Below are 24,454 nucleotides of genomic sequence, written 5' to 3'. Positions count from 1 at the left end.
TATTAGGGGTGCAGACTCTGTATTAGGGGTGCAGACTGTATTAGGTATACAGTCTCTCTATTAGTAGAGCATTCTCTGTATTAGGGGTGCAGACTCTGTATTAGGGGAGCAGACTCTGTATTAGGGGAGCAGTTTCTGTATTAGGGATGCAGCCTCTGTATTAGGGGAGCAGTCTCTGTATTAGTGGTGCAGACTCTGTATTAGGGGAGCAGTCTCTGTATTAGGGATGCAGTCTCTGTATTAGGGATGTGGTCTCTGTATTAGGGATACAGTCTCTGTATTAGGGGTGCAGACTCTGTATTAGGGGAGCAGACTCTGTATTAGGGGAGCAGTTTCTGTATTAGGGATGCAGCCTCTGTATTAGGGGAGCAGTCTCTGTATTAGGGGTGCAGACTCTGTATTAGGGGAGCAGTCTCTGTATTAGGGATGCAGTCTCTGTATTAGGGATGTGGTCTCTGTATTAGGGATACAGTCTCTGTATTAGGGATGTAGTCTCTGTATTAGGGGTCCCCAGTATGTCAGTACAGAGAGGGAGGCAGTACGCATGTGCATTATTAGGCTGGTTATTCCCAATGCTGACACTAGGTGAGTACCAGCTACATGTAATGACGCCTCTCCTCCATCCTTCACCAGCAACACATTACATCATCCACTGCCTGCACACAGCCCGGAGCATCAGCCCTCTACACAGCATCAGCAGCATCATCAACAGCATCAACAGCCCTATACACAGCATCAACAGCATCAACAGCCCTATACACAGCAACCGCAGCAACATCAACCTTATACACAGCATCAACATCAATCCTATCCAGAGAATCAACAGCCCTATACAGACAAGCAATCCTATCCAGAGCAGCAGATCAGCCTTATACACAGCATCAATCCTGCACCCCCATTTAACCCCTCTGCCCCCTGCACACCCTCTGACACCCTGCACACACACTGGACCTACCTGATCCCCCACCCTGCACCCACCTTCCCAGCAGGAGCCCCGACCATGGCAGAGAGTGAAGCAGAGACCCCCAGCACCCCTGGGGAGTTTGAGAGCAAGTATTTTGAGTTCAATGGCATCAGGCTCCCCCCTTTCTGCAGAGGGAAGATGGAGGAGATCTCTAATTTCACAGTCAGGGAGAGTGATATCTGGATTGTCACATATCCCAAATCAGGTAATGTACAAAGCTCATATAATATATATGTGGCCTGTGATGGATAGCTACTAAAACTCCTCTAACAAATAATAGAGCTCCTGGAATATATAATATAACTCATGTAATATATAATAACTCCTGTAATATATAATATAACTCATGTAATATATAACCGAGCTCGTGTAATATATAATATAACTCCTGTAATATATAATATAACTCCTGTAATATAGAGCTCCTGTAATATATAATATAACTCATGTAATATATAACAGAGCTCCTGTAATATATAGTATAACTCCTGTAATATAGAGCTCCTGTAATATATAGTATAACTCCTGTAATATAGAGCTCCTGTAATATATAATATAACTCCTGTAATATAGAGCTCCTGTAATATTGAATATAACTCGTAATATAGAGCTCCTGTAATATATAATATAACTCCTCTAATATAGAGCTCCTGTAATATATAACTCATGTAATATAGAGCTCCTGTAATATATAATATAACTCATGTAATATAGAGCTCCTGTAATATATAATATAACTCATGTAATATATAATATAACTCCTGTAATATAGAGCTCCTGTAATATATAATATAACTCCTGTAATATATAATATAACTCCTGTAATATAGAGCTCCTGTAATATATAATATAACTCCTGTAATATATAATATAACTCCTGTAATATAGAGCTCCTGTAATATATAATATAACTCCTGTAATATATAATATAACTCCTGTAATATATAATATAACTCATGTAATATAGAGCTCCTGTAATATATAATATAACTCCTGTAATATATAATATAACTCCTGTAATATAGAGCTCCTGTAATATATAATATAACTCCTGTAATATATAGTATAACTCCTGTAATATATAATATAACTCCTGTAATATATAATATAACTCCTGTAATATAGAGCTCCTGTAATATATAATATAACTCCTGTAATATATAGTATAACTCCTGTAATATACCGTGTTTCTCCGAAAATAAGACCGGGTCTTATATTAATTTTAGTCACACAAAACACACTAGGGCTTATTTTTAGGGTAGGGCTTATTTATTTACGGTACCGGTATGTACATTGAACCCCCCCTTTAATTAATCCACCCCCCTTTAATTAATCCACCCCCCTTTAATAAATCCACCCCCCTCTAATTAATCCACCCCCCTCTAATTAATCCACCCCCCCTTTAATTAATCCACCCCCCTCTTTAATAAATCCACCCCCTCTAATTAATCCACCCCCTTTAATTAATCCACACCCCCTCTAATTAATCCATCACCCCTTCAATTAATCCACCCCCCTTTAATTAATCACCCCCCTTTAACTAATTCACCCTCCCTCTAATTAATCCACCCCCTCTAATTAATCCACCACCCCTTTAATTAATCCACCATCCCTTTAATTAATCCACCATCCCTTTAATTAATCCACCATCCCTTTAATTAATCCACCCTCCCTTTAATTAATCCACCCCCCTTAATTAATCCACCCCATCTAATTAATCCACCCCATCTAATTAATCCACACACCCCCTCTAATCCACACCCCCCTCTTATTAATCCACACCCCCCTCTAATTAATCCACCACCCTCTAATTAATCCACACACCCCTTTAATTAATTCACCCTTCCTCTAATTAATCCACCCCCTTTAATTAATCCACCACCCATTTAATTAATCCACCACCCCTTTAATTAATCCACCCCCCTTTAATTAATCGACCCCTCTAATTAATCCACCCCATCTAATTAATCCACCCCATCTAATTAATCCACCCCATCTAATTAATCCACACACCCCCTCTAATCCACACCCCCCTCTAATTAATCCACACACCCCTCTAATTAATCCACCCCCCTCTAATTAATCCACACCCCCCCCTAATTAATCCACACCCCCTCTAATTAATCCACCCCCCTCTAATTAATCCACCCCCCTCTAATTAATCCACCCCCCTTTAATTAATCCACCACCCCTTTAATTAATCCACCCTCCCTTTAATTAATTCACCCCCCTTTAATTAATTCACCCCCCTTTAATTAATTCACCCCCCCTTTAATTAATTCACCCCCCTTTAATTAATTCACCCCCCCCTTTAATTAATTCACCCCCCCTTTAATTAATTCACCCCCCTTTAATTAATTCACCCCCCCTTAATTAATTCACCCCCCCTTTAATTAATTCACCCCCCCCCTTTAATTAATTAAGTCCCAGACATAAAATATCTACTCACAGTTCAAAGAGTCCGACCACTGGGTGCCTCACCGCCCGGAATGGATCCTTCCGCTGAAGATCCGTGAAGGCAGACTGACGGCGCTGCGCACGTCGTCATCACGCTGCGCACGTCGTCATCACGCTGCGCGATGCCGCGGCCCGCAACGCTCCTCCCCCTCCTCATAGAAGAAGGAAGTCCCGCCAAAGGTAAAATGCCTAGGTCTTATTTTTGGGGTAGGGCTTATATTGCAGCCCACCCCGAAAATTCGGCTAGGGCTTATTTTCGGGGTAGGTCCTATTTTCGGGGAAACACGGTAGAGCTCCTGTAATATATAATATAACTCCTGTAATATATAATATAACTCATGTAATATAGAGCTCCTGTAATATATAATATAACTCCTGTAATATAGAGCTCCTGTAATATAACATATGATCACTATATCCTATATACAGGTGCTATACATTGTATTTCCGTGTGTTACATTGTATATTTGCTTGTGTCAGGTGTGCTGCAGTGTTTTTGGGCCCCCCTTGCATTCAGCCCCCCTGCCCTGCTCCTCTCTCCATCCATCCTCATGTAAAGTTTAATTAGCTCCTATCTGAGCTGGGATTACTGGCTCACACTAATTGCATTATGGCAGATTGTAAACATAGGGATCAGGGTGTATGCATTACATAATCCTCCATCAAACTGGCTCCCCAGACAATGACGTCATCTTCCATTAACCCTCTCACAGCTGGAGGGAGTCACAGCATATGTAACATGCACTGGCCATTTCTGGTTATGGACCAGCAGCCAGAGAGAGAGACCTGCCATTTACAAATCATGTATCTGGCTTCCAATGGCCCCTGAATATCCCCTTTATTTAGTAATATGTAAAATGTCTATTACATTGTTACATAATGTATTTATCACAGGTTCCAAATATCTCCCAGTGCTGGGCCTGCTGTTATATTCTTAATTCACAGCAGTGATCTGCAACCTGATGGCAGCATTATGAGTACAGGCCCTAAGTCCTACCTAACTAGTGATTGCACTTTCCCTGGTTAAATACTCTGATTATTGTGACTATTGAAATGTAGGATACCTGTGGGGCTTTATATTATATCACTTTAAAGTGATTTGAAGGTGATTTAAATAATTGCGGGTGCTATATTTCTTTGAATTATAAAATCTATGGCAATTTATAAAAAACTAGCTGGGCAGATAATAGGTGAAGGAGGGGAAAGGGTTAACTAAGGGAAGGTACTGAAATGGGGTTTTATTCTGCAAAACATTTGACACCACAACAACTGCAAATCTCACGATGCAGCCATGCAGCCTTTGTCCAACCAAATGTTGGCCGAGGCTGATGGGAGTAGATGCTTTACAAATGCTGCTGAAGATGTACCTGTTTTGTTTTGCTTTTTTGTTGTGATTGGCTCCGGTATGGCCCCGCTATCTTTAAATCGTACTTTGTTGTCATTATCAGTGATTATCAATGGGTGCTGCAATGTGTAGCTTTACAATTATCCAAGCTGCTCTGGAAAAGCCAGGAATTTAACCGGGAAAGAATGATATCGGAATTCTCCATTATAAGGAGTAATCTGTGAATTAGCATTTTTATCAGGATTTTGGAGAAACAGTATAGAGACATGATGCAGATACCTCCTCCAAGTTTGCAGTCACGGGTTGCCATAACGTAGTACTTGATAGCAGAAACCGAAACAAAGATTGTTTTACACCTGCAGTACAAGTTTGTTATGGTGTTTTAAGCCTGAACTGTATGGTGATGGTTTATTCGGAAATCTTTAATAGAAATGTAAAATGAAACAGATCTAATTAAATTGACGCTATAATTACCAAAGCATCTTTAGCTTAATGAAGTGGTTTTGGTGTATAGATTATGTCCCTGCGGTCTCACTGTTCAAGTCTCTGCCATTTGGGACTTAAATCATTTTGTTTATACAGTCCTAGTCACACCTCCCTGCATGTGACGTACACAGCCTTACTAAATACTTCCTGTAAACAGTCATTTAATGTTTACACTTCCTTTATTGCAAATTCTGTTTAATTTAGAATTTCTTATCTCCTGCCAAGTTAATAGATTTCTAGACTCAGCAGGATCCTCCTGTGTGTTATTAGAGTTCAATTTACAGAGCAGGAGATAAAAACTTTAATGTAAGTTACATCTGATTGAAAAATGAAACCTTTTTTTTTTCATGTGGGCTGTGTCAGTGACAGCCAGGGGAGGTGTGGCTAGGGCTGCATAAACAGAAACAAAAGTGATTTAACTAAATGTCATAGAACTGAGCAGTGAGGCAGCAGGGGCATGTTCTATACACCGAAACTGCTTCATTAAGCTAAAGTTGTTTTGGTGACTATTAGTGACCCTTTAAAAGGTTAAAGGAAACCTATAGTGTAAAAATAACACTCATTATTTCAGGACTATAGGTTCCTTTCTGTCCACCCCATTTGCAACCGTTTTACTCAGTTTGGAGGTGACTCTAGTGGCTGTCAGTATAATAGAGATGTTTTTTACCCTGCAATGTAATCATAATGTAAACATTTCAGGTAAAAGTGTACTTTAGCATATTTTATTATTAACAGTCATTATTAAAATACACTTTTCCCTAAACTCGTTTAATTTTTGGCAAATTTTATGTAATCTGGGGATACATGAATCCCTACCGCTGGCCAGCCCCTGTAATGACTGTAGGTATTCAGTGTGTGAGTACTTACCGTGCTCCAGGGATAACAATGCCTAGCACACAGTGAGTGGCCCCTGCCCTGCACAGGAGATTACAATTTGCCGCAGTCCATGGTGTTAGCGAGTAGACGCCTCCTAGCTAACCATACCACGGCAGTGTCCAGATTTGGGAGATGGTATGCTAACAGAGATGCTCCAAATTTATTTATTTTATTGTTTTTAGTACATTTGTACGGCGCACTATAATAGCAATGCAAAAAAATACACCTGAACAAAATGGCAAATAATAAAATACACTTTTACCACATTGCATTATCTAAAACACCGATATGTTTTATATCATAGGGTTAAAATGACAGGACCACATTGAGATACTTCACTGAGATACTTCGCTGAGATACAGTATTGAGATACATTGACATACTTCATTAAGATACTTTGCGGAGATACAGTATTGAGATACTTCACTGAGATACATTGACATATATCATTGAGATACTTCGCTGAGATACAGTATTGAGATACATTGACATACTTCACTGAGATGCTTTGCTGAGATACAGTATTGAGATACATTGACATACTTCACTGAGATGCTTTGCTGAGATACAGTATTGAGATACATTGACATACTTCATTGAGATGCAGCCTTGAGATAGTTCATTGAGATATATCACTGAGATGCATTGGGATACTTTATTGACATACATCATTGAGATATATCATTGAGATACAGCATGCCCCCCTCCACCCACTTCACAATCATCTTTGAACAGGATGTGAATGTTTTTAAGACAGTTTTCTGATGTTCTCAGCAACCCTTTTAATAAATCAATAGAAGCCACGAAATTCCATGCGCACATTAAATTAAAGCTCAAATCATTTCCTGCTTTCAGACGCTGCTAAATTTAGTATCATTTTCAGCGTTGGGTTTCTGTATAGTGGCCTCTTGTTCTGTATAATGTCTGTGTCTGTGAATAGGAATCCTAAGCTTCTCCAATACACACTCATGTACACATAAACAAATATCTAGTAATGATGGCCATGTTAGTAAGACAATGGACGTAACATAATAAATTATACTTCAGCAGATTTCAAACTATTTTTTAAAAATATGAAAATAAACACATTTTAATAAAATTGAATAAACTGCCGTCTCCCTTTGGCTAATTGGCTGATAGGTTCACTAATAACGTTATGAAAGCGAATTAAATTACGCTAATTTCTGCCAGTGTTTTTATGTGTTGCTCTATAACGCGAATGAAGGTTTGTTCGAAATAGTCAGCTGTAGTGAACTGAAATAATTGAACAATTTCTACTTGGAACAATATACTCCCCCCTTTGTTTGTTGCCCTTCTCCCTTAGATTGTAAGCTAGCTTGCCCAAGGCCCTCACTAGCTCCTGTCCCTGTAAGTGAAATGTCTTGTGAATCCTTTGTACAGGTCTGTAGAAAATGTTGGCACTTAATAAACAATAACACAGGGTAGCACTCCTTGCACGCATTGGGGTATAACTGTATAACGAGCAATTCTGGTGCACATTTCTAAAAATGTTCCACTGGTTTCCATGGAGACTGCTCTGTGTCCCAGAATTACTCTTTATACATAAACCTAATTGTCTCATAACTGCAACTCTGTAACTTCACAGCTATCGTGACCACACATGGAGATAATAATTCCCTTATAATTAACTGCCTTGTGCTGTATATATAATGGCAGACGTTCCTAATACCGGTGTCTTTAATGCATCAGTTTTTGTGAGTGATCTCTCGCGTGCGGTTATAATAATATGTGTCCCTGCTTCCTCAGGCACAAGTCTGTTGCAGGAAGTGGTGTATCTGGTGAGCCAGGGGGCCGACCCGGATGAAATTGGACTGATGAACATCGATGAACAGCTCCCAGTATTGGAGTACCCACAACCTGGTCTGGATATCATAAAGGTAAGTGTTCATTTACTGGAATTATAGATGAAATGTATGATTTTCAGACATGAGAGTATGTTTTGAATACTGGAAACATATGGCACCACAACATTCTGTTGTCTTCAGTCGTTTCAGTGGAATCTTACCTTCTGATTGCTCAATTTCATTGCTTCCTCTTGGGTTTCACTGTTTAACAATGGGGTGACACCAGACAACTTCAGGGGTCCATGTACCAGCACAGGAGATTAACGAAAAGTCACATGATCAAGAGAGAAAAGTGGATTGTCGAATGGACACAGTAGGAAAAAGGAGCTGAACACAGAAGGGAAATGAGTTCATAGTTAAAGGAACACTCCAGACCCCTAACAGGATTTAGCTTGCTGTCCTCTTTTTTTCAATTTCTAAAAATGGCAGATTTCAATAGTAATTAATACTTTTATAAATTAATCTAGACACACCCTCATGACTGTCAATCAGACAATTTCCTGGTTTAGCTAGCTCAGTGGAGATAAACTCAAGAGGCAGCGATTTCCCAGAGCACCTGCCTTGCAAAGACTGCTCATTGAGCTGCATTGGGAAGTCTGTGATAATTATTATTATATTTATATAGCGCAAACAAATTCCGCAGCGCTTTACAATGGGTGGACTAACAGACGTAATTGTAAGCAGACAAGTTGGACACACAGAAACAGAGGGGTTGAGGGCCCTGCTCAATGAGCTTACATTCTAGAAGGAGTAGAGTAAAGTGACACAAAAGGTAAAGGAAGTATTAAGGATGTAGATTAATAGAATAGTATTTAATGAAGACTTAGGAGATGTGAGTGGGTTTTATGTGCATGGGGTCTAGGATGAGATCAATTGTGGGTAGGAGAGAGACAGTAGAAACATGAGTGCAAGTCATGAGTTGAGAGACGGGGGGAGGTGTAGCAGAGAGGGGGAAATGTAAAGGTTGTTGGGATGATGAGGAAAGTTGGTGTAAGGAGAGATTGTGATACTGAGGGAGAAGGAGGAAATGAAGAGGAGGTGAAAACTGTGAAAAAGTCAATTTGGAGGAAAAAAGTAATAATATGGAATATGAAAAACAGGAGTAGGAAGGGTAAATATTAAGTTTTAAGGGTTAAGAAAGTGCAGGAATGTACTGATAAGAGGCAGTGTGTCAGGGCCAGATTAAGAGCCCAGTGGGCCTGGTGCTGACAATTATGATGGGGCCTAATTACAGCATCTTATCAACCAAAAACACTAAAACAGTCATACCTCTCAAGCGTCATGGATCTGATGGAGATGGTGATGGAGGGAAACTCAAAAGAAGCAGCTGTAAGAAAACACATACTCTATGCTAATCTCTTTATCTAATTTATGCTTTCATCTTTCAAGTAAATCCATACCCCCTAACAGCAGTGTCCAGTGAAGCAGGAAGTCAATGGGTGGGGTAAAAGGGTGGGCCACTGACTCAGATCACGTGACCAGAACTGCCAAAAGGGGTGAACATGCCCAAAAAGGAGGCATGTCTGCCTAAAGAATTGAAAGGCCAGCCTGGCATCAGTGTCCCTATGTATCACAGTGTCAGTGTCCCCATGTCGCCCAGTCCCCTAGTCTCCCAGTGTCTGTGTCCCCATTTCTTCCAGTGTCCCCATGTCTCAGTGTGTCCCGTGTCACTAGGATACTAGGGGACACTGAGAGACCTGGGGACACTGAGGAACCTGGGGACACGGGGACACTAGAACACTTGGGGGCACTCGGTGACATGGGGGCACTAGTGGATACAGACAAGGGGACACTGGGAGACATGGAGACACAGACATTTGGGACACTGGGGGAAATGGGGTCACAGACACTAGGGATACAGACACTGGGAGACATGGGGTCACAGATATTTAGGGAAACTAAGACACTAGGGACACAGAGACATGGGAACACAGACACTGGGAGACTAGGGGACACTGGGAGACATGGGTACACTGAGACACTAGGGACACTGGCTGGGAGGCTTGGGGCACTTGTGGACATAGACATGGGGACACTGAGAGACATGGGGACACTGGGAGACATGGGACACTAGGGACACAGAGACATGGGGACAAAGACACTGGTAGACATGGGGTCACATACACTAGGGACAAAGAGACATGGGGACACAGACACTGGGAGACATGGGGACACAGACATTTGGGGAAACTAAGACACTAGGGACACAGAGACATGGGAACACAGATACTGGGAGACTTGTGGGCATTGAGAGACATGGGTACACTGAGACACTGGCTGGGAGGCATGGGGACACAGACACTTGGGGACACTGGGAGACATGGGGCACTTGTGAGCATAGACATGGGGACACTGGGAGACATGGGGACACAGACATTTGGAGACATGTGGACACTAGGGACACAGAGACATGGGGACACAGACACTGGGAGACATGGGGACACTGAGACACTAGGGACACTGGCTGGGAGACATAGAGACACTAGGAGACTGGCTGGGAGACATGGCGACACTGGAGACTAGGGGACACTGGGAGCCATGGGGACACTGAGACATTGACTGGGATACATCCTTAGTGTCCTTTGTGTCTCCGTGTCCCAATGTGTCTACCTATGTCTCATAGCGTCCCCATGTGTCACAGCGTCCCCATGTCTCACAGTGTCCCCTAGTGTCTCAGTGTCCCCATGTCTCCCTGCTGCCTTTCCCCCATCCTTCACATACCTGAGCTGTAGTCTGTCTCTGCAGGCTGGGAGCTGCTGTCTGGACTCTCTGTGCTGTGTAACTGCTCCCCCGCAGATCAGTGAGTAGAGAGAGGCAGGGAGATGCTGTAACTTCCTATCCCTGCCTCTGTCCATACACAGTGACCCCTACTGGCCGGTGCTGGTATTGCAGAGTAATCTTTGTTTATACTGAGAAAAATATTTGCATTTGTAATGCCAGTATTACTGCATACCATCATGGCCAGGCAGCCTCAAAAAACGGATGTGCCTTAAAATACCAGTCAGATGGCAAACCTAAGAGTAGTGTGTTTTTTTTACATTTTTTTTATTTTTTAATTTTTTTTTAAATGGGTCTATTCCATGGGCCTGGAGCTGCAGCTCCAGCTCCTTCAGCCCCTATGTTAATCCAGCCCTGCAGTGTGTACACCTGCTGTTTCTGCTAATCTAAACTTTGGGTGTGACAGACTATCAAGAAATGTAATAATGAGCTTGGGGAGGGGTGGGTGCGTATCCGACTTTCTGACAGCAGTAATGGGGCTGGAAAGTTTGGAAATCAGGCTGTAGAAGAAAGGTATGTGAGGGTCAGATAGGCCTGCAATAAAGCTGAGGGAGGGGGATATGCACAGATTGGACAACCACAGAAAGTCTGGACGGGGTTAGACGAGGAGGACTTACAGGGGCTGCAGACAAGAAAACTGCAGTTTTTACAAGCTGTTTTTAGATATACTCTAATGAAAAAAAAAAAATTAATCAATTGCATGCATGTTTTAATTGGGAGGTATAGATGTATAGATACTATATAGTGATTTCAAAATATATATTATTATTTAGGCAGTGGTGTGTTCCTAACCCCTTAAGGACCAAACGTCTGGAATAAAAGGGAATCATGACATGTCACACATGTCATGTGTCCTTAAGGGGTTAAAGACATAACTGCATATCGTGTAGATTAAGGAAAATAATAGGCACATTTAGGTATAGGTGTCCATCATAAACCTTTACTACTCTTCATCTACTATCTTCGCCGGAAGAGTGATAGTCTCGCCACCGGGTTTCTAACAGAAAGTAAGTTGAGGGATTTCAATTGGAGGAAGACACAATGTGTCTGGTTAATATTCTTACCACATTGTATCCGTAGTTAAAAAAAGGAATTCTATATATTTAACAATATATTCATTTGTCATTTAGGAGCTGACATCTCCTCGTCTTATCAAGAGTCACCTCCCGTACCCATTCCTGCCTTCAGATCTACACAATGGAAATTCCAAGGTAACACTGAGCTATCTGACAGTAACGACTACGCTGTGAATTAATATACTATACTTGCTACATAAAGTGTGTCATTTCTTTTGTACTATTAGGTTATATATATGGCTCGCAACCCCAAGGACCTTGTGGTGTCTTACTATCAGTTCCACCGCTCTTTGAGGACCATGAGTTATAGAGGAACCTTCCAGGAGTTTTGTAGGCGATTCATGAATGACAAGTGTAAGAATCTAATTACTGTATTGTACATGTACGGGGTCACTGAAAATATCTCTGAAATTAACTTGAACTATTAATTAATGTGCTTTACGCTGGTTTCATTTTTAAATTTATATATATATAAATTTAGATATATATTTTATCAGATCTAAACGTTCCTCTTGATTCCTGATTTCTGAACCTGTTATAGGGCAGATTATAAACACGTTAAAGAATATGTCATGAGCAGCCAATTACAGAGCTCCCAACAGTCCCGATTTCGCTGGGACAATACCTATTTCAGGGTCCTGGCACAATAGCCGGACTTTGTTCCCTGGAGTTTTTTTCCTGCTTTTGTGGACGGCAGGGAACTGGAATTTGTAACGCGAGCACATCGTTATACGTGCTCACACTATTTAAAGGCCATAGCGCCGAGCAGAATGTGATGAAACAGCACTCTCTACCCATAGTGGGCTGGCCAGTGTTATTTACAGTAGCCGTCTGGTGTTCAGTCATACCAGCCTGTTCTGCCTGTTCTTTGGAGGAATCAGTGATGCGATTCTTGTCACTGGCAGCCCCCCGTCACACTGCCCACCTGTGTCCCGTTTCATGGAACGTCAATTTTGTGGGTTATGTAATTACCATAAGGAGGCCAGGTGACTTATGGGAAAAAAAATGTCCCCATCCCAAGACATGTGACATAAATGCAAATGTTTTTAAAGGAGAACTGTTGTAAGCATGTTTTATTATAGTATTATTAACAGTTACATGCCACCTTTGTGTGTATTATATTGGAATGTGTTTATGTAAGTAAGGCAGTCAACTCCTGCTTACAGTCACTCTGTATAGGTGGCCATCTTTAATTCCTCTTTAGTCAGAATCACGGTTTATCTGACCAATCATCATGCAGGTAATGGAAAGCTAGTGAGCTTTAAAGGAGCACTATAGGGTCAGGAACACAAACATGTATTCTTGACCGTATAGGGTTAAAACCACTATCTAGCCACCCTGTTCCCCTCATGCCTCCCTAAATCTAGTAAAATCTTACTTGTATTAAAGTCTGGAGCTGCTAGCTCTGGCTCTGCTTCAGACTTGCCCCTGCCTGCTGACATCAGCAGAAGTGGTAGCCTGATCCAATCACAATGCTTCCCCATAGGATTGGCTGAGACTGACAAAGAGGCAGATCAGGGGCAGAGCCAGCATGATTCAAACAAAGCCCTGGCCAATCAGCATCTCCTCATAGAGATGAATTGAATCAATGAATCTCTATGAGGAAAGTTCAGTGTCTGCATGCAGAGGGAGGAGACACTGAATGTTTGGATGCATTTTAGGCAGCCATGACCCAGAAGGATCTCTAGCAGCCATCTGAGGAGTGGCCAGTGAAGTTATCACTAGACTGTAATGTAAACACTGCATTATCTCTGAAAAGACAGTGTTTACAGCAAAAAGCCTGAAGGTAATGATTCTACTCACCAGAACAAATTCAATAAGCTGTAGTTGTTCTGGTGACTATACTGTCCCTCTAAATGTTGACCTTAGCAAGTGCAGGGTATTTAAAAATGCTTTCTGAGTATAAATCATTCAAAATGTGCACAGTCTTTGTCAGATAAGTGGAATTTATGATTAAAGAGGTTTTAAAGATGGCTGCCCCCTCAGAGTCCTGAAAATGTTTTTTTTATTTACATATATTTACTGCAAAATAATACACAGTTGCTGTGTTACATGTAATCAAAATAATTGTTGCAATAATAAAAAAAAATGACAGTTCTCCCTTTACAAACTCTGACATAACAGTTGCGTTTGATAAATATTATCTTTATAAATAGACAGTTTTTGTGCTTTGCTGAAGAATGTGATCAGTTTGTTAGGTAAAAGGTGAACCATAACTAGGATTTCATTTCTATAACTCGGTTAAACCTGGTTTTCATATTTGTGTACACAGTAGGTTATGGGTCATGGTTTGAACATGTCCAGGAATTTTGGGATCACCACTTGGATTCCAATGTACTTTTCCTAAAGTATGAAGACATTCACAAGGTGAGAACCAACCGTCAAACGACTCTGTGACTCTGTCAGTGTCAAACACGCCATTTACTTGGTTTTCCACCATTTGAAATCCCTCCTAATTTACATACTCACCCCTCACTCTTTAATTTTACCTCCTCGGGGCATTTATGGCAGGGCTTGTCTGCACCTCAAAGTACAGTAAGAAGCAGAGAGTTGAGCACAGACCAGGAGAGGGAATAATTAGGCAAGACCACACAAAGCAAAGTTTACAGTAATGAAGAAAAATTCCTTAATGATTAATATATATATCTATAATTATTTGACCATTTAAAGAATAGTTATATTTCAAACAGATTTTATATAGTGAGTGCAAAGCACTTTAGAATTTAAAGGCACACTGTAGAAACTATAAACATTTTATCTAATTGAAGTAGTTTCGGTGCCTGGAGTCCTGTGGCGTTGCTCCTTCATTCAGCTTGAAACCATTTTCGAGCAGTTTAACACTAAATGAGGGTCCCTGGCCACCCAAAGTCCGACTCCAACAAGAGGTGTGGCTAAGGCAGAGATTACACACTTCCTTCTAGCCATACCAATTCATACCAGCAATGGGCCCTGCAAAAGGCTGGATGCGGTCAGATGACACTCTCCGCCAATCACAACCGCTCCATTGCTGTTCAGGCTAATGCTTACTCATTAGCCGGAGCAGTATAGAGGGGATGGGCAGCTGAGGACTCTCTTTAATATTAAGAAATTAAAAATGGTTAAGAGTTGAATGGAAGGAAAGAAACAAGGAACTCCAGACTTTAGAACTAGTTCAATGAGATGAAGATACTGTTCCTACAGTGTCCATTTAAGGAACACTCTGGTTACCAACATAACCCAAAAGTTGTGGTTTTCTCCTTCCTCAAATCTCTTCAGTTTTGTTTAAACCCCCTTCCCCCCAAAACGGAAAAAGGTTTTGAATCTTTCTGCAGCTTTATTAGATGTATTCTGGGTAGGGACGCGGATTGTGTTGTTATTAGTACTTAGTATTTCAAAGCTGTTCTATATGGGGTGCAAATAAAGAGGACAGTGATTGGCTGTGGAGTGATTTCAGCAGCTCAGCTCCTCAGTACGTAATGAAACTACATATAATAATGATCTTTATAACGGCATCTCTACTATAATTTAGATGTATAATTCCTTATTGTCATCAGCAGTTGTACCATTCATATTTAATCTGGGTCAGTTTAATTAAGATTTATAGTCATGTGACTATAGAAGGCTGCAAAAGGCTGTGTTACCATAGCAGGAGATACTGAGATACAGAGAATCAGGCCCGGCCCTGAATACATTTACTAAGATTATAGATAAAAACAAATTACATGGACAGACAGCTAAAGATAGACAGACTGACAGGTATAGGTAGATTGAGATTAATTGTACACTTCACCTCAACAATTCAATTTAAAAAATAGTGGATTAATTAACAATGTATGTTCACTCATAACTGAATGTTATTAAATGTTTGACAGTATAATAAATTAATGTCTAATAATTCCTCTACACAAACCCGTCTTTCCTATAAAGTATTCAGTAGGCCATATTGGAATATTCAGACACCTTTTCTTTCAGGATCTCGGAACGATGGTGGAGCAGTTGGTGAGATTTCTAGGAGTGTCATATGACAAGGCACAGTTGGAGTCCACAGTGGAACACTGCCACCAACTGATTGACCAGTGCTGCAATGCAGAGGCACTTCCTGTGGGTCGAGGTACATAAAGTATCATTTGTCCTCTCGTATCTATTGAATATAATTCGTTAGTACCATTATTACAGGAGTGTACCCCCATACAGGATCCCACGGGACTTCAGGCAGGTTACTAATTTGACCACTTCCCTTGATTCTACACATAGAGATGAGTACTGGGGCTGCGATGAAATGCCACTGGGGATGTAGGTCTACCAGCGAAGACCATTAGAAAAAACGGGGGTCAAGCTACATCTACCCCAGCTTGGTTCTTCCATCTCCCAGGCAGGTATCGTCCCCTCTGCCCACTCCTCCATCCCCCAGGCAAGTATCGTCCCCTCTGTCCGTGCCTCCATCTCCCAGGCAGATATCGTCCCCTCTGTCTGTGCCTCCATCTACCAGGCAGGTATCGATCTCTCTGCCCGTACCTCCATCTCCCAGGCAGGTATCGATCTATCTGCCCGTACCTCCATCTCCCAGGCAGGTATCGTCCCCTCTGCTTGCTCCTCCATCTCCCAGGCAGGTATCGTCCCCTCTGCCCGCTTCTCCAACTCCCAGGCAGGTATCGTCCCCTCTGTCCGATCCTCCAACTCCCAGGCAGGTATTGTCCCCTCTGTCCGTGCCTCCATCTCCCAGGCAGGTATCGTCCCCTCTGCCCGTGCCTCCATCTCCCAGGCAGGTATCGTCCCCTCTGCCCGTGCCTCCATCTCCCAGGCAGATATCGTCCCCTCTGCCTGTGCCTCCATCTCCCACGCAGGTGTTGTCCCCTCTGACTGCTCCTCCATTTCCCAGGAAGGTGTTGTCCCCTCTGCCTGTGCCTCCATCACCCAGGCAGGTGTTGACCCCTTTGCCCTTACCTCCATCTCCCAGGCAGGAATCATTCCCTCTGCCCGTGCGTCTGTCTCCCAGACAGGTGTTGTCCCCTCTGCCTGCTCCTTCATTTACAAGGCAGGTATTGAACCCTCTGTCCATGCCTCCATCTCCCAGGCAGATATCATCCCCTCTGTCCGTGCCTCCATCTCCCAGGCAGGTATCGATCTCTTTGCCCTTACCTCCATCTCCCAGGCAGGTATCATCTCCTGTGCTTGCTCCTTCATCTCCCTGGCAGGTGTCGTCCCCTCTGCCCACTCTTCCATCTCCCAGGCAGCTATCAATCCCTCTGCCCGTGTCTCCGTCTCCCAGGCAGGTATCGTCTCCTCTGCCCGCTCCTCCATCTCCCAGACAGGTGTCGTCCCCTCTGCCCTCTCCTCCATCTCCCAGGCAGGTTTCAATCCCTCTGTCCGCTCTTCCAACTCCCAGGCAGGTATCGTCCCCTCTGTCCATGCCTCCATCTCCCAGGCAGATATCGTCCCCTCTGCCCGTGCCTCCATCTCCCAGGCAAATATCGTCCCCTCTGTCTGTGCCTCCATCTACCAAGCACATATCGTCCCCTCTGCCCGCTCCTCCATCTCCCAGGCAGGTGTTGTCCCCTCTGCCTGCTCCCCCATCTCCCAGGCAGGCATCGATCTCTCTGCCCGTACCTCCATCTCCCAGGCAGGCATCGATCTCTCTGCCCGTACCTCCATCTCCCAGGCAGGCATCGATCTCTCTGCCCGTACCTCCATCTCCCAGGCAGGCATCGATCTCTCTGCCCGTACCTCCATCTCCCAGGCAGGCATCAATCTCTCTGCCCGTACCTCCATCTCCCAGGCAGGCATCGATCTCTCTGCCCGTACCTCCATCTCCCAGGCAGGCATCGATCTCTCTGCCCGTACCTCCATCTCCCAGGCAGGCATCGATCTCTCTGCCCGTACCTCCATCTCCCAGGCAGGTATCGATCTCTCTGCCCATAATACTTATAAAGAGGTGGGGAAGACAATATCTAACAAGAAATATGTCCCCAGACTGCATAAACCAGAATATGTAAATTTACTGGAATATGCAAATTACCCAGCCTTGCTATTCATTTAGTGCAAGTAACTGTTGCAACCAACAGGTGGCGCTGCACATAGTTGTTGAAGACTCATTTGCAACCAGTAAGTGGCGCTGCACAAGGCAGACAGGAGATTACACAAGAAATCAAGATGGGTGAGCTCACCTGATGCATTATAAGGGTGCTGCTGGGCCAATTTATACAACAACCAACATCCAGTGCACTCACTCAATCACTAAACAGCTACTTGTTTTTGCCTAAATGGTGTTTAAAAAAACAAAAACGATTAAAATCTGTGAGTTTGAGGTTTCTGTTTAGTGAATGAGTGAGTGTGCTGGACCTTGTATGTTATAGGAGATTACACAAGACATTCCCCAAACTACATTACAATACACACCCTGCACCTATAATGAGAACATAAGAGCCAACTGGGGACCTACACGAAGTGTCAGACATGTTCTCCCAGTGATGGTGACTAACGTCAGAGGGGCCAATAAACTCATGGTTCTGTGGCCTCAGTTGGACCCTGGCAGCCACCTAAGGCCATGTTATGGTTAATCCTGTTCTGTCCACTGTTAGCCCAGCTTGAGCGAGCAGAGCGAAGTGTCCAAATATGTCCAATGAATGCTCAAGGATGTCCGCCTGTGATCTGTGATGTCATGAAATGTTCTCTAAAGTAGTAATGAGGAAGCAGCAAACAGATCTCTTTCCTCAGTCACAGATCTCCCAGCTTTCCGAGAATTGACCTCTGGACCACCATGGACAATTATAGACCAATGTATCCGCCATTTACACCAGAATGTAAATCAATGGGAATTTTTAATGTTCAAATAGAGAAAGTAAGAATAAAAAGCCAATTATGAGCTGCCTGTAATGTTCACTCACGCAGGGTCTGAATCTGATCTCAGTAAGAGCCCGGAGATAGAGGTGCTCGCATGGCCACGATGGGTGTAACCGTGCGCCTGTCTGAACACGTAAACAGCAGGTGTAATGCAGACAGAATGATCTCACCTGTTGGTATTGGGTCCAGTCTGACTGCTCTGTAATAAATGATGAGCTCCCAGTAGGTGAAGGTGCACCGTTCCCAGTAAGATTGCCACATCATGTTTATATGCAGACACCTATGTGTCCGTGTCAGGGCTGTATTAGTTAAAGTATCCAGGCTCCCACGTTCAATACTGATTTGACCCCATTAGTACCTAGTGTGGGGTGCAGCCTGGGTTTATGTATTTATTCATTTTCATACCTTTATTCCTTCACAACTCTCTGCACCGTGTAAAGGTGGATTATACAAACAAAAAGTGTGTGTAACGAGATTCCTTTCAGGGATTGTTATAAACACACATCTTCACACAATATACAGGTAATGTCTGTCCTCATGTTTAAACCCATTAATGCCAAAAAAGGTATCGGTGTGCAAACTCCATTACCTCAATTTCCTAATTTGGGTTTCAATTCAATACAATTTGGTGTTTAGTGAATAGACCCCAATGTATGTTAGAATATAAATCTATGCTATAAGTAAATGAAATGAGCGCTTTGTAGCATTAAAACTAACATTTAGTACCTATATATATATTTAATTTTTTTAATATAATTTTCAAATTTTTCATTTGTTACTTCAAAATACCAGGCATTAAATCTGTTTCACATCTCTTTAACCCCTTAAGGACCAAACTTCTGGAATAAAAGGGAATCACGACATGTCACACATGTCATGTGTCCTTAAGGGGTTAAGTCGCTAGTCGTCCTATATTATATATTCCTCGAAGGTAAATGACACAAACAGCTGTGCATGTACTAAATGACCGAATATCCAGCAATCTAAGAGCTGTGACAGCATGGTGGAATAGACACCTAGCAGTAAGCTAAACACAGCATGGCAGAGGTAACACACAACCATGTGCGCGTAGTAAAATATTATTATTTTCATTTCATCAAATTAATAACATTTAACAATGCAAAGACTGAGGTAGGGCTGAGATAGAACCATTTTAATATCATTGTGTGGTATGATATATCACACTCCTATACTTAAAAAAAAAACTAGTGAATATCAAATTAAAAATACAGAATAATCAACTGGGTTTTTTGTGTGTTTTTATTCAAGGCTGACATTCTTGTTTAAAATATGTTATTGATTTGTTGTGCATTTTTCCAAGTGTTTTTTTTTTTTTATAATTATATTTTTTATGTTGTCTATTTTTATTTGTTTTGTTTTTTTCAGTTTCATCTTTTGTTTCCTTTTAGTACATTGGTTGTTTTCATTCAGAGCAAGCGCTCAGACAGGTGACTGACATGTAATGCATGACTCTCAGTGACAGGAACGCCAGGTGCCAGGTGGGTGTCTGTTCTAAGGATGCTAATTCTGCTCCTCCTATTAGAACAAGGAATTTAGGCCGTTGAAGGGGGATGCTCTATCTATATTTTAAGCATTGTATTCAATTTAGATGTTTGGATGACGAGGGTTGGGTGGCAGTCTATCCATATTGGAGATATTATGGAATTTCTAGGTAATGGATGAGGAGGGGTGGATGGCAGTCTATCCATAGTGGAGATATTATGGAAGTTCTAGGTGATGGGTGAGGGGTGGATGGCAGTTTATCCATAGTGGAGATATTATGGAAGTTCTAGGTAATGGGTGAGGGGTGGATGGCAGTTTATCCATAGTGGAGATATTATGGAAGTTCTAGGTAATGGGTGAGGGGTGGATGGCAGTTTATCCATAGTGGAGATATTATGGAAGTTCTAGGTAATGGGTGAGGGGTGGATGGCAGTTTATCCGTAGTGGAGATATTATGGAAGTTCTAGGTAATGGGTGAGGGGTGGATGGCAGTATCCATATTGGAGATATTATGGAAGTTCTGGTTGATGGATGAGTAGGGGTGGATAGCAGTCTATCCAGAGTGGAGGTATTATGGAAGTTCGAGGTAATGGATGAGGAGGATAGCAGTCTATCCATACTGGAGATATTATGGAAGTTCTAGGTAATGGATGAGGATGGGTGGATGGCAGTCTATCCATACTGGAGATATTATGGAAGTTCTAGTTGATGGATGAGGATGGGTGGATTGCAGTCTATCCATATTGGAGATATTATGGAAGTTCTAGGTAATGGATGAGGAGGGGTGGATGACAGTTTATCCCTACTGGAGATATTATGGAAGTTCTAGGTAGTGGATGAGGAGGGGTGGATTGCAGTCTATCCATATTGGAGATATTATGGAAGTTCTAGGTAGTGGATGAGAAGGGGTGGAAGGCAGCCTATGCATACTGGAGATATTATGGAAGTTCTAGGTAGTGGATGAGGAGGGGTGGATGGCAGTTTATCCCTACTGGAGATATTATGGAAGTTCTAGGTAATGGATGAGGAGGGGTGGATGACAGTTTATCCCTACTGGAGATATTATGGAAGTTCTAGGTAATGGATGAGGAGGGGTGGATTGCAGTCTATCCATATTGGAGATATTATGGAAGTTCTAGGTAATGGATGAGGAGGGGTGGATGACAGTTTATCCATACTGGAGATATTATGGAAGTTCTAGGTAATGGATGAGGAGGGGTGGATGACAGTTTATCCATACTGGAGATATTATGGAAGTTCTAGGTAGTGGATGAGGAGAGGTGGATTGCAGTCTATCCATATTGGAGATATTATGGAAGTTCTAGGTAATGGAAATTTTACAGAAGTTGTAGCTGGGGTGTGAAAGGAGACTGGGCAGCATTATACATATTCCAGATATTATGGATGTTTTGCCAGCACTCTCACTGTGTTTGAGATATGGGAGTATAGTGAGGGTTGGGTGGCACTTTATGCCTATTACAGATATTCCAAGTTGTGGTTGGTGTGAGCAGATGGTCAAGGCAGCATTCTATCCTTATTTGGATTATTTCTATAGAAACGGAATTTAGTAGTGTATTTTCATGCGATAAAGTAGACTTTATTAGAAAAGCAATTGATGCTGCATTAAGGTAGGTCCCATAGTTTGTGCTCGAGCTTGCCCGATAGAATTTTTCAACTAAACATTACTATTTGTGTATCCCCATCATCCTCTCTCCATTCCATAGCGATCTGTGAGATTTGATACGTTTTTGCAATACAAAGTATCTTGTCCCTGTTTCGCACGTTGTTGGTTTTTCTAATCTGGGATTCGTTAGTAACTCTGTATGACACTCAAACCCCCTTCCCAGGTTCTGGCTTTCTGGGCACTGTAAGTACAAATTATGGGATTGCATTTTTCCCTTGTTTATATTTGTTATTCTCTTTACTTTGTTATTTATTTTTCTTGTATTCATTTGTTTTGAGTTGGAAATTATTTTGACTTAGTTTGACAGTTTTATATTTTTACTGCATGTTTTCTTTTTAACTTCAACCTGAATAACCAATAAGTAAAATATCAAGCAATAAAAAAAATTCAAGTATTACAAAACAATACTATATAAAAGTTGAGGCCTCGTTAGTTTTATAATACAGGCAGAGAGAGTTATTGTTATCATTGTCGGCTTACTCAAACCTTTAGCAAATCTATATGTTCCTCTAATGGAAAATGCCATACAGGTCATTACTGTTAGGTCCCTCCTTAAAATCAAGAAAAAGATTTTTACTTACCTGACGTCCAGTGCCAGGCTATGCTCCCGGCTCTGTTCTTCCACGCCCTTTCTCAATGTCATCTGGCAATTGTGCGGTCCAATCATAGGCTTCTCATAGAAAAAACTGTGATTGGACCGTTTCGCCGGATCAGAGTGCAAGTTATTTCCAGTATATTTAAAAATGCCTATTTAGGTAACATAGGAAGACAGGCGGGAGCGCTCACAGGTTGGTAGAGAGAGCTAGTTTCTCCTGGCATTCTCTCTGCCTCCAAGGAGAAGATAATTCCGTCTGCTGGCACTGTAATAGACTCTGTGTGTACTGAAGACAGACGCAAAATATGCACGGAATTCACATTAGGCAGCCCGGAACAGATTTTTGAGCTGTCTAAGTCATGTGTACTGGGGGTGCAACTTGCCCCCCAACACACAATCAAAAATGAGCCTGGATGTGCAAGCTGAAACACAGCACATAAATACTCCTATCACCATGACCACACTAAAGTGGTCATGGTAGTTGGAGTAACAATTTAAACTGAGAAATATGAATGATTTTGTCATTTTAAAATGATTTCTTGTTTAGTTAATGTCATTTGGTAGAAAAACATCCTTTACTTCTCAGCAATTGATCTTGTATTTTTATTATTCTGTATTTTTGTGCAGGAAGAGTTGGACTGTGGAAGGATATATTTACTGTCACGATGAATGAAAAATTCGACCTGGTGTACAAGCAGAGAATGGGAAAATCTGACCTCACTTTTGACTTCAGCTTATAAAGTGAAAATGCATGCAGAGAATTGGCCACATACCACTTGGTAGAGGATATCGCCTCTGTTCATACCTTGCTGCACAATATACTGTAATTATCCTGTGTAATATTCTCGCCCCGGGAACCATCTCGGGCAAACGCTTGTTTATCAGTATTTCATTTTTATTTGCAAATTACCCCGGCAGTGCTGCAGCAATTAAGGCACTGCTGGGCCCCCGTTTGGTGTAGACGGAATTCAGACCCATCAGCGCTGGCTAACTCTGGCCACAGTTAATGAAGGCACACAGATGTTTGGCGGATCTGTTGGAGAAAGGGTTAGCAATCCTAATGTATATGGTATGTGTGACGCAGTTTGTACACGCTGTCTTGGCGTAACGTTCGGTGTGTTTTATAGCGCTTCTAAACAGAGATTGAAAAAACTTTGATATATACTTAGTGACGGCATGGGAGGTCTGTGACCAGCCCGTGCGGAGTTCTACGTGTTAGATGAATCTCAGGGCTTTATTTTAATGTTGGTTGTATTGTTTGTGTCATAAATCAATGCAAATAAAATCCTAATGTTCTATATCCACTCTGGGCCATTATTAAAACAGTTACACCGTTTCTTAGTCATTTAGGTCGTACAAAAGACTCCTCGGTAAAATCTTTCACACATCTCTGTTGCTGCTGTTTATCCAAAACAAGATGAACACAATCAGATTCCAGTGTCACAAAAATAAGAAAAAAATCCTTTTTGAACCCAAAATGCACATTTTATTTCTTCTTGGACCAACAATTTGTCAACAGGAACCAAAACAACTTTGGCTTAATGAAGCAGTTTTGGTGTATAGATAATGTCCTTGCAGTCTCACTGCTCAATTATCTGCTATTTAGAAGTTAAATCACTATTTTATTTTTGTTAATGCAGCCCTAGCCACACCTCCCCTGACTGTTATTCGAACAGTCTGCATGAAACAAAATGGTTTCATTTTCATCATTATGTTTACATTAGAAGTGTTTACCCCCTGCTCTGTTAATTTAACTTTAATCACACAAAGGGCTCCTGTCGGCTCCAGCAAGCTATTAACAGTGCAGGAGATGATAAATTCTAAATTAAACACTTTGTGCAATAAAGGAAGTTTAAACTTAGATCTCTCTTTACAGGTAGTGTTTAGGAAGTCTGTGTGAGTCACATGCAGGGAGGTGTGCCTAGGACTGTATAAAAAAAAAGTGATTTAACTCCTAAACCTAAATGGCAGAGAATTGAGCAGTTAACTGTAGTGGCATGATCTAT

General features: G+C 41.9%; 1 protein-coding gene across 2 annotated transcripts; it reads left to right on the top strand.

Moving 5' to 3' along the window:
- The first annotated feature begins 595 nt into the window (after window positions 1–595).
- SULT4A1 (sulfotransferase family 4A member 1) lies at window positions 596–23,750 on the top strand. 2 transcript variants are annotated; one of them, XM_063445051.1, is made up of 8 exons: window positions 596–1,169; window positions 7,896–8,026; window positions 11,902–11,982; window positions 12,075–12,201; window positions 14,120–14,214; window positions 15,799–15,937; window positions 20,076–20,165; window positions 23,076–23,161. In XM_063445051.1, exons 1-7 carry the CDS (start codon window positions 1,001–1,003, stop codon window positions 20,120–20,122), a joined length of 789 nt encoding a protein of 262 aa, XP_063301121.1. In that variant the 5' UTR covers window positions 596–1,000; the 3' UTR covers window positions 20,123–20,165; window positions 23,076–23,161. The 2 variants fall into 2 exon arrangements, with proteins under 2 accessions (XP_063301121.1, XP_063301120.1); XM_063445050.1 differs by lacking the exon at window positions 20,076–20,165 and having other exon boundaries at window positions 23,076–23,750.
- Window positions 23,751–24,454: the final 704 nt, after the last annotated feature.

Source organism: Pelobates fuscus, chromosome 3 (genome assembly GCF_036172605.1).
Source record: "Pelobates fuscus isolate aPelFus1 chromosome 3, aPelFus1.pri, whole genome shotgun sequence".
Lineage (NCBI taxonomy): Eukaryota > Metazoa > Chordata > Amphibia > Anura > Pelobatidae > Pelobates > Pelobates fuscus.
Note: the sequence above shows the minus strand (reverse complement) of the source record. Positions and strands in the feature narration are given on the sequence as shown.